At 35.8% G+C, this 11,161-nt stretch overlaps 1 protein-coding gene across 1 annotated transcript in view; it reads left to right on the top strand.

Annotated features, from left to right (window-relative positions):
- Positions 1-461: 461 nt before the first annotated feature.
- The window catches only part of LOC132130904 (serine/threonine-protein phosphatase 2A 55 kDa regulatory subunit B beta isoform), a 90,774-nt gene continuing 80,074 nt past the window's right edge, over positions 462-11,161 (top strand). The window contains exon 1 of the mRNA XM_059542770.1: positions 462-562. Coding sequence (XP_059398753.1) covers positions 484-562 — 79 coding nt within the window. The 5' untranslated portion in view covers positions 462-483. The remainder of the gene's footprint in view (positions 563-11,161) is intronic.

The following is an 11,161-nucleotide window of genomic DNA, read 5'->3' as shown; positions in this document are numbered from 1 at the left end:
TAATTGAGATTGTATGGTGAACTATCCCTTTAACAAGAGCGCCTGTGACAATTTCACTCTTAACAAAGCATTGAAATTATTTAAAACTCATTTAACACAATTTGAGGATTTAATATGTCGTTTTACCAATATACAAAAACTTAAAACACGAGAATATACCATATATAGCCGTAGGATTGACCTAAGTGGTCCAACAGCCTTCGAGTCGGAATTTTTCACCAGGATAAAGCGGTAAATTCGAAGTCGACCAGTAGGCGGACAGACAGGAGCTTCTCTCAACACAAACACCCCTCCCATCAGACCGGGACAAAACAAACCATCCTCCAGCAAGCGACGGGAGCAAGAAGCATGGTCCGCGGGAGCAACACAGATGTTTTCCCCCCGACAGAGACGTAAAGCCGAAATAATGAGCGTGAGACTTGTGCCATCGCGTGGTCCCCTTCTTCATGTGTCCGTAATGCGCATACTAAATCCAGTATAAACATGAAATGCTTCTCCCGGTACCTGCCTTACATCTTCAGACCGCCGAGCAGCCTCCTCTCGTCCAGCTGTCACAGTGAGGGTAAGTGACATTAAGGCATTATAGGCACGTCTGATGCCCCATAAGATGTTGTCTAGTTAGGCAGTCTTGTAGATTTTGAAACCCGTTGAAGGTGCTGCTTAACTATAGAAGAACTCATATAGCCTACATTGTAAAATTTGTGGCAACAAATTAATTGGTAACACAATTGGTCGTGTGTGTGTGTGTGTGTGTGTGTGTTTCACTCTGTATTTCAGAGTGAAATGTCTTAGTAAAATGATATTTAAGTGCAGTTTTATGATCAAAGCTCTGTAGTTTTGATTATGCAGGGGGGAAATAAATAACGCAATGCAATATAATGATATTTGAGAAAAAGAAACTTTCCTTAAAAGTCGGTTACATCATATTTGATACATTTTAAAATGATATTTAAAAATAGAAAGATGTATAATCAAGTAAGTTTATCAGTCCACTGAATGTTTATCTTGAACATAACTAACAGCATGAAAGTTTTTCTTACAGTTACTTAATATAAAAGTCTGCAGATTTCACACCAAAGCAGACATGTGTACCTCAACCTAAAGATGGATATTTTTAGATTTTAAATTGCCTTTTACTTACTAAAATAGTATGAACTATCAGTCAGATGACAGAAGTTGTGTAGAAGATTGTGTGGAACAGGTTTTTCAGTGACGTTTTGATCATGTTTGTAATTTAGATGTCTTAAAAATGTAAGTCTCGAATATGATAAAAAGGGTTGACATCTACATTGAATAGATTTCAGAACTATATTTAATATTGAATTTGGTGAATCAGTTTAGAAATTTAGCAGTATAACATAGGGCTGCACAATTAATACAATTTCTAATCGCGATTACAATTATGGATGCCACAATTACGTAATCGTTCAAAGCTGCAATTAAAGGGGTCATATGATGCAATTTACATTTTTCCTTTGACAATGCTTGCGGTGTTAGGCCAATCACAATGCACTGGGTCAGTTGGCCAATCAGAGCAGACTGCGCTTGTCAGAAGGAGGGACTTTGTAGAAAATGACAGTTTGAGAGAGGCGGGCATAGAGGACCTACAATAATGTACAGTATTTGAAAAATAATGTGTTTTTTTTTTTACATTAAAGCATGTCAACATTTTCTGTTACACCAAATACACAAAATGATGATCTTTAAAAAGCATTATATGACCCCTTTAATCATTCAAAGTCCACTTATGTTATTCTGTGTCCTTTCTACATGTTATCTTAAGGGTTTTCCTCATTATTTTAATGTTAGTTTTAGTATAACATTATTATACCATTCATATTTTTACTTTTTTATAATTTAAAGAAACCAATCTGATGTATAGTTGACAGTTGAGGCTTAATACTATAGAAGAGCATTAAAAGTGTTTTCAGCTTGTTTATTTTCATATAAAAATATGCATCATACAGTGGTATAAAAATAATTCAATGTAAATTGTGATAATCTGATTGTTTCAAGTAGATTATTTCAATAATCTACCATTATGATTTTTGTCATAATTGTGCAGCAGTATAACATCTCACATTTACTATGATAGAAGATACATTTTTATTTTATTAAAAATATGTTAAATATTTAATATATTTCATTAAATCTAATTAAATGTAATCTATTTATTTATAATCCAACATGATCCAAGGCATGATTAGATTTATTTAAATTTGAAAAAAGACGCTATTTAAACAGTAACCTAACACTGTGTCTGCACCGGACGCAACAGTTGTCATGTCGCGTCCGGTTTAGACATGGTTTAACATTTTCCCTTATAGAACCACAAAATTGCATTTGCAAAGATGGCTTATATTACCTTCATATCTTTTGTGTTATCTATATATAGGCCTGAATGAACCTGAGGGGGAAATACCTTTCTAGTGCAGCACTAGAGCTACTAATAGATAAAGATACCTCTATAAGGCCCTGTAACAGTAAGTCTTGAGTTTCTGCCAGTAAAGAGATATTTAATTACAAACCCATCTCCAAAAGCCTCGTCCTGTAACTAACATATTAGGCATGTAATACCATACAACACCTGCAGCTACACATCTTCCTCTCCCATATTCATCTTTCCACTCGCTGTCTATCATTTTCCTTTGATTCTTCTTTTAGCCAGAGGATGCAAACACTGTTTTATCATTGCATGCTCTGCTGTGGTTCTCAGAGTCTTGTGAAGAATTTCCGTTGACTGTCTGTCCTCATGCATGATTCTGTGGTTTCATCTATTGCTGTCTCATTCTGAGTCTGCTGTTCAAGCCAGATCGATTGGATCTTAAAAGGTTACGGTCCCCTTGCTTACAATGATGTATCACAATACTGTGTTATGCAATTCTATTACCAGTTTGTTTTGAAGTCTATTCTGGTGCCAGGAAGTTTTCTTGTATGAGACAAGAAGCCTGTGAGCTTTTTAAAGTAAGGTTACATTGTTCTTTGTATAACTGAAATAAAATAAATCCATCATGGCAAAATGAAAGCTTGTCTACAGTTCTACAAGTGTGTGTAGGGGAATTATTAGCTCAATTAGCTCAAAGGGAATCATTTAAGATTTTAAAGGGAATTTGAACAGAATCACTGTTTCACGGCTGATCACTGAGACGCCCTGCGATTCACTGAAATAGCCGTTTAACATCAAATCTGCGCTGGATATTAATATCCAAAGTATAGTGAAAACACTATCAATTAGCACAGTAACGAGATTGGCAGTTTAAGACATTAACTTGTAAGCACAAAACACAAGATACTTCTCTTTTCAATATGAATAAGGCTTTATTAGATAAATCTAAGACATATAAACTAATCTAGCACATAAACGCACGCACTCACACATTCACACAAGTTGCAGGAAGATTGAAAGTTAGGGAAGGATGAGTTTAAGAGAATGGAAATGTGGAATCCCAAGTTTACAGCAATACATGAAATTGCATAGACATGAACAACCATCAATCACTTAATTAATCCTCACATTGAGTTCCTGAATGAGGTTAAAATTATATTAGATACACCAGTACAAATGTCTGAAGGTACATTGCCTGTGTTCCCTTTGGATTGGCTGGAAGTTCAGTAGTCGCTGAAGTGACGTCTTGGGAAGCCCGTGGTTGGGCGTTGGCTGAAGACGCAGAGTTGTGTGGCTGGTCAAAGTTGAAACGGGCACTCGAGGTCAGACGTCGGAGACTCGATGTTACAAAACTTAACTCACAACACGAAACTCTCAAACGGAAAAGAAAAGAAGTAAAGTTTGACAAGACTAGGTGGTGTTTCTTCTCATTGTGGCTAAGTAGCAACAGGCGTGCAGGTCGAAGCACGCTGGAACCGCGCTCAAAGAACAGTGATGACTAACAGCATGGCTAAAAGCTAAAGCTAAGAAGCAAAGCTACAGCAGAGAGGAAGCACACACACACACACACACACACACACACACACTAACTAATCATATTTTAAAAACTTCATTAGAATATATACAGAGTTCTGGTCTAACTCAATCTGACGTAATGACATCATGATCACATAGCACAGCTGATTGGTTCTCTTCCTGTATTGGTAGCCAATGAGCTCAGCTCGCTACTCAGCATTCAAATATATCACTAGAGCTTGCCGTAGCAGTACAGATTGCTTCAGAAATCCTCCACCTTCCCCAGCACCACCTCTATAGATCTGCTACGAGGTGATTCATTTACGCAATGGGGTAATTTCATGTATGTAATTCTTGCTTATGCCAAGACCAAATACATTAACATTGTCATGTACACTACCATGACAATCCCTCCAAAAGTTGTCATTACAGAAGTATAATTACCTGCAACATATTAACAGCAATAATAATATATTACTGTTGTCACTGCCTAGCATTGTAATGGTAACATTCCAGGTGAACATAATGCGGAATTAAGTTGTCTTTCATTGCTCCCTTCACCAATGCATTTCAAATGGCTTCATTATGACACACAAGTGTCCTTCTCTCTACAAATTCCCCACTTCAAGTGCTTTACCCTTCTGAGTGATATAGGGATGCTCACTTCCAATTTGATTTTGCATATGGACATTTGTGCATGCTCTGGGACCCAAAATGCTCTGACATCAGGAGCTGCTCTTGTGTAAGAACACATGCCTGTTGTTTGTTCTGAAACATGCAGCACAACAGACTAAATTGCTAAATTACAATGCACACACTTTGGTGTGTCTCAGCTCTCTGTTGGAAAGAAGCTGGAACGCAGCTGGTGTCAGTGTATCAATACAGCGGAAACTGAATATTGAAATATCCATTTATGACATTTCATTTTTCATTCTTTGCTTAAGACCAAATAGACTTTGTTGTTGTATGCATGTGCCAGCATACAGTCATGACCTACTCCATTTGATAGTGTGCATGAATGCAGGCGGTCGATATGTGTATTCTAAAAAGTTTCTTCTTTGTCCAGAGTCTTGCGTTTTTTTTTCTCCTGATGGGTAGTAGGGCCTAACTGATTACATGTAATCTGGATTACGTAATCAGATTTCAAAAATGAGAGCAAGACAGCGCTCGTGTTGTTTGAAGACGGTGAGGGGCTCTCTCTCTCTCTCTCTCTCTCTCCCTCTCTCCCCCTCTCTCTCTCTCTCCCCCTCTCTCTCTCTCTCCCTCTCTCTCTCTCACGCTCTCTCTCACTCTCTCTCGCGCTCTCTCGCGCGCGCTCTCTCGCGCACGCTCTCTCTGTCTCTCTCGCACGCGCTCTCTCTCTCTCCCTGTTAAACTGACAGGACTTAAAAACACATGCAAATGATAAACTTTCACTCTATGATGGTTAAGCTGTGCAATTAATCCGCGAATCACATTCGTCAAGGGCCGGGGAGCAGCTGGCCCGTACGGTTAATGAATAACGGATCAACTTCGACAGCCTACATCGTACATCCTGCGATGTGACTATCGTGAATTCGTACGGCGCGATATCGATGCTTAAACGACACATCGTGCAGCCCTAGTCTACAGTTACTTTTTTATTGATCACACGATTACATATTTATTTACACAATAGCAATACATTATTCATAATTTATTGATTATCCCTTATTCTTATTTTCATCTTTTGAATTTAACTTTCTATACCTTTCTATTTACTTGCAGTAACCCCTGAGAGGTAGTAAGTTAATAATTAAGTAGCACATTTGCATGTTTATGGTTCTCTAATGTTGGTTAATGGTCACAGAACATGCAAAAAATTATTTCACTTTTTTAGTGTATTATTTATTTTGATAGTTGTTAATTTTACATTTGTATTATTTAATTAACTATTAGCGTTTGATTAAATTCACAAACCCTCTGCAGTTCCTTCACGAACCACAGTTTGGAAAACCTTGAAGTAATGTAATGTTCATGTTGTTAATGACAATGGATGGAATTTATTTTGCACTCTCTTTGTATTTTTATATTGATGTGCTTCAAGATTAACCTATTTAAATAAACAAGTTAGGTCAAAAGTAATCTAACGTAGTCAAAAAGTAGTCTGATTGTTTTACCTAAAATGTATAATGTAATGGATTTGACTAATGAATTTTTGTCTTTTGATAATTTGGAACCAGTAATAGACTACAATTTGCAAGTAATCTACCCATCATTGCCGAAGAAAACATAAATAAAATAAAATAAATAAAACCTTTGTATTCCTTAAAACTAAAGTTGCTATCTCATAATCCTCTCACACAAGCGCTTGTCAATGTGGGTGTCTGTTGTTGTTGCAGTCTTCACTATTTTGTTGTTGTTCCATCTTATTAGTTTAGTTTTCTTCTGTGAAACAACAGTCTGGGCCAGTGTTGCCACCTTGAGGAACAGCTGATTTTTGCAAAACAAATTCAATGCGCATGTGCAACCTGCGCGTACAAAGTAGTGGCATGCTTTCCTCTCAACAACAAAATAAATACGCATAACAAAAATTACAGTGGTTTGAAAACAGCAATTGCATGTTTGCACAAGCTTTGCAATTTGTAAACCTTTCAATAAAGTTCGCTTTGGCAAGCTGTTTCATACGGAGTCCCGCACATGACATGCAAGAAAAAATAAATAAATTGTGTGCACGATTTGCTAATTCGATTTGTACTAAAACGTGCATACAATTACTATTGCGTTCCCTTGATTTGCTAAATCGTGCGCACGTTTTAGGAAATCGAGGGAACAAATGAGTAAATCGTGTGCACAATTTATAAATTGAGTGAATGAAATAGTAAAGCGAGTGAACGCTATAGTAATCGTGTGCACGTTTTAGTACATTGAGGGAACTAACTATTTTTTCCTGCATGTCATGTGCGGTTCTCCGTAATTTCAAACTCCAATTTAGGCAAGCTGAAACAAACTCTAAGCAAACTTAGGCCTGATTTAGCTTTTATGATGTCATACCAGTTTATTCTTCAGTTTCCCTCTAGGTATCGTTTTTTTAATTTTTTATAACCATCTGTGAAGTTTGGCCGACCATTACTTCACTGCTGTTTCTTGCTGGTTCAGCTGATATTTTCACACAGCTGTGTAATATTTTGCATAACAGTGCAAGAGGGTGAGTCAAGTAGGACTTTGCTTCTGGATCTCTTTGGTCCTGAAACATTATTCTTACCAATCAGATTGTAGATATGAATCAGTAAGTGTTAGGCTGTGGGATGGTGCTGAGGTTTGAACATCATTATCAACTTATCATTTACATCTGATTTCAGAGTTAATGGTTAGAGTTTGGGAAAGTGTTTTGCAAATGCACTTTCAGTGGCCTTGTATAAAAGCATCTGCTAAATGGCCATTTACTGCTAAAGATACCAACACACAGTTATCACAAAGCATCCTACATTTCATGTGTAGAAGCAAAGGAGATGTTAGTGCATTGATTCAGCCTATAGGGTAAATATGTATGTAGGGACCCCTTAAAATATGCCTTAAAAATACACCTTATTTTGAAAATTACAGAGTATTAAAATATATACTTTTGATATTTTTGTTTTTGTTTATTTGATAATGTGATGTAACAAAATGTACCAACATTCTTTGGTTCTTTATCATTTGTACTGTTTTCCTTTATTCAAATGAGGTGTTCTGTTGAACTGAGGTGTATTAACGTTGACCAATCAGCATTGAGCTTGTTTAAAAGTTTACGGACGCAAGTTGCGTTAAGTTACGTTATAGAGACAACATGGCGAGACTGCAGCACATGTCCTCGTGTTACTGAAAGTGAGCGTCATTATTGGAGACTTCATTACTTATAGTGCAGGCCCAAAGTGACAGATAGAACTTTCATCGTCTCGATTGTGTTTGTTTCAAGTGTTATTTTTATTTTATTTTACTGTAGTATAATTTCAACCCATTCTGCCGTTGGGTTGCATCATATGCCTGTTGCATTAAGTGTGAGATATTGCGACGAAGAAATTTGCATCAAGGACGGTAACTGAATCATTTGTGTTACAAGAAGCACTTCCAGACGAATCGTAATAGTGTCTGGGGGACGAGATTCATCGCGAGCTGCTTTGTCGTTGTGGTTGGATTGGACTTTCACCCCGCTGCGTGACTGCGTGAGTGTTCTGTTCGCGGCTCGTGCTGTAAGTGATCACTTTTCACTGCTTCGTCATTTCCCTGGATGGAATGTAAGTGAATTCGTTTCGACAAGTTCTCTGGATGTACTGAGTTTTACTTGAATTCATTTCCCTTGAAAGAGCACCAACGATTGGGCCCCAATGGCTAGCCAAAACAGTGTGTGTTTTTTTTTACATAAGAGACCGTGACGAAACTAATCTATTGTGTTGTTACTGAGTAAATTTTGTGTTAATTCTGTGAAGTGTGTAAATCGATTCAAAGGAGTAATTGTGAGTTTTCAATAATTATCCGGTATATTTTATTTGATTTATTTTTCTCACTTAAAATAAGAAGGGAGAGTATATATTGTTTTTGAGGGTGATCATTTAGAATACTCAGAGATTAAGGCTATTGAGTACCTAAAGGGTGTAAGGAGTGAAAAACTTTTATACAACTGAACAAAACAGATTGTTTACATTTCTTATTTTATGCTTTGAAACACCAGTTGTATATTTATTTTAATTTTATTTGTTTTCTTCCAACAAAAAGTGTTTCATATTAGTGTTTAAATAATAAATCATTGTTATTCTTTTCCCTTATTTGGAATTTCTGTATTGATTTATTATTTCAATTAAATTGGGGGAAAACTAACAGGAATTTAAAATTCTGGGGAAGTAAATTATAAGTAAATTCATTTTTGCTTTATTATTCCCTGGTGGAGGCACCGTACGCTTATTATTAGTTTGAGAAGAGGGAAAAAACTCCGGCCAATTCAACATTCAACTGCCGGGAATCCAGGGTTTTCTTGATTAGGGAAATTTCAAATTAAATTAGTTGAGAAAAAGGGTTACATGTAGTCTAAAGATTTTTACAAGCAGTTGCTGATCACAGATGCCTGGAATAACACTTGTATTTACTGAGCGTGTCACACATATCGCTGTTCAATTACAGCATATTAACCCTTTCCTGTTAGGCCTTAAAAGTGTAAAATGCAACTGGAGTTCAGGGATGCAAGGGAGAATGGGTTAAAGAAATCAGATAAGATAAACTGATCCAGCTCTGGTACTAGGACACGCTTTAGCGATGTCAGCAACCCGAAGAGTAAGCACAGGAAAGAAATGAGGAAAGAGAGCAGCATGCAAGATAGGCCAGTTGTGAATGCATGCAGTCATATTTTACAATATTTGTTCTTCAGAAATCCTCCACCTTCCCCAGCAAAAATAAAAATTCTGTTGTAACTCTGTTATAATTGACCGTATTGTCAAAACTTTTATGACACAAGAAAATATATTGAGAAGAAACATTTTCAAATGAGAGAAAGAAAAGCATAATCTAATGATTATCAGAAAGAGTAATCAAATAATCATTTTTTATTTCACGATTAATCAGTAGGCTTTGGTTATACATATTCTTACTAATAAATAAATCAAGGTAATCACTTAAGCTTTTGAAAAAGGTTTTGTAAAATTACATTATCATATTTTTTTTTGTAAAAGTATTAATATTAATGATACTGAATAGTTGATTTGACCCAGTGAGTGCAATACATGTCACAGTAATCAGGTTAGTAAAAAGTCATTATGTGAGCTCTTGATTCAGCTGAGCTGTAATAGAATGGCGGAATTATTTAATACAGAAACACATTTCCCTCAGGTGGTGTATGGGGAACATTGGATGTTTCACATGTACCGTATATCATTTATTACTTTGTAAGCCTGTTTGTGTCAATGCTGGCTTTGAGAATGAAAGAGGCAGAGGTGAGAGAGAAAAAAATAATAATTTAACATTTAATAAAAGCGAAATGGTTTTATATATTGTAAGTAAATCATGGGCTGATTAAAATCTTTTGGTGAACTATCCCTTTAAAGTTTTTCATTTCTCCAAATAATAAAGTACCTTTACCTTTTAGAGTGCAGGTCTAGAATAATTTTGGTGCCTTTTGCAAGCTAGTTATGTTGGCTTAGTCCAAATGTTTATTATTAATATTATTATCATATAGACAAATATTATTTTTTGAAGTTGGATCATTGGAGTACATTTTCAAAAATACTTTTTTAGTTTTTCTACTTCAAAATGTCATGTTTAATTGCTTGTAAAATGTACTCATCAGTAAATCTATGTCTAATGATAAACGGGGCAACTTTTTGGGCAATGTTGCCATCAATGGACAAGCCGATGAGACATATATATATATATATATATATATATATATATATGTGTTTAATTTATATTTATTTATTTATTTTTTGTAAAATTATACAGTTGTGAAAATATTTCTTCACGTTCAGGATACATCTATGATACCATTGTATTTAAATAAAGCTTAAAATGACACTGTGTTGGAAATTCAGGAAATATTACAAAATTACAGAATTCTCCCATGATGCATGTATGTTTTTCACTGCTGAACATTGTTGCTTGAGAGTTTCTTTCTTTGTTACAGCAGTAGTGGAAGTTTATTAACAAAAACAATGAAATATTTTACATCAAACATGCAATGACAAAAGTGGACAATAAACAAATTGAATAAAACGCATAACGAGGAACTAAAACAAGGCACATGTGGGAATAATCAGTTAACTTATTGGAAACTAAGGAAACAAACTGTTGACAAGAACAAAGGAAACAGGAATGAAACAGGAACTGATAGTCCATTGTAAGTGCAAAATAAAAGTCCATGAAAACTAAAACAGAACTGAACAGAATCATTACAGTCAAAACGCGACTGCCAAACTAATCAACGGTTAAAACTTATTAGCAATTTAATTATATAAAAAAAATCACTTAAACCACTTTTTAATAGCCCGCAACACAGTTTATTGAAGTTCAGATAGGACTGTGTGGTTGTGTTCTTGTAAATACAGCACTTGAAAGCAGCATTACAGAATTTCTTGAGCAGTAGACACTTAAAGGCTGCTGTTGTGTTCCCTAAGTTAGGACTACATTATAGTGCCGTTTTATTCAGCTATGCCACAAACCCAAGCTAAGTGCTTCAGTGAATGTAAGAGCAGTGTAAAGAGGACAGCACTGGGCTTCTGTCTATATCTGAAAGTATGCATGTAATCGCTGTATATGGGCTTTTAGTCTGTCATTGTT

This window comes from Carassius carassius, chromosome 47 (genome assembly GCF_963082965.1).
Source record: "Carassius carassius chromosome 47, fCarCar2.1, whole genome shotgun sequence".
Lineage (NCBI taxonomy): Eukaryota > Metazoa > Chordata > Actinopteri > Cypriniformes > Cyprinidae > Carassius > Carassius carassius.
The sequence above is the reverse complement of the archived record's forward strand: the minus strand, read 5'-3'. Positions and strand labels throughout refer to the sequence as shown.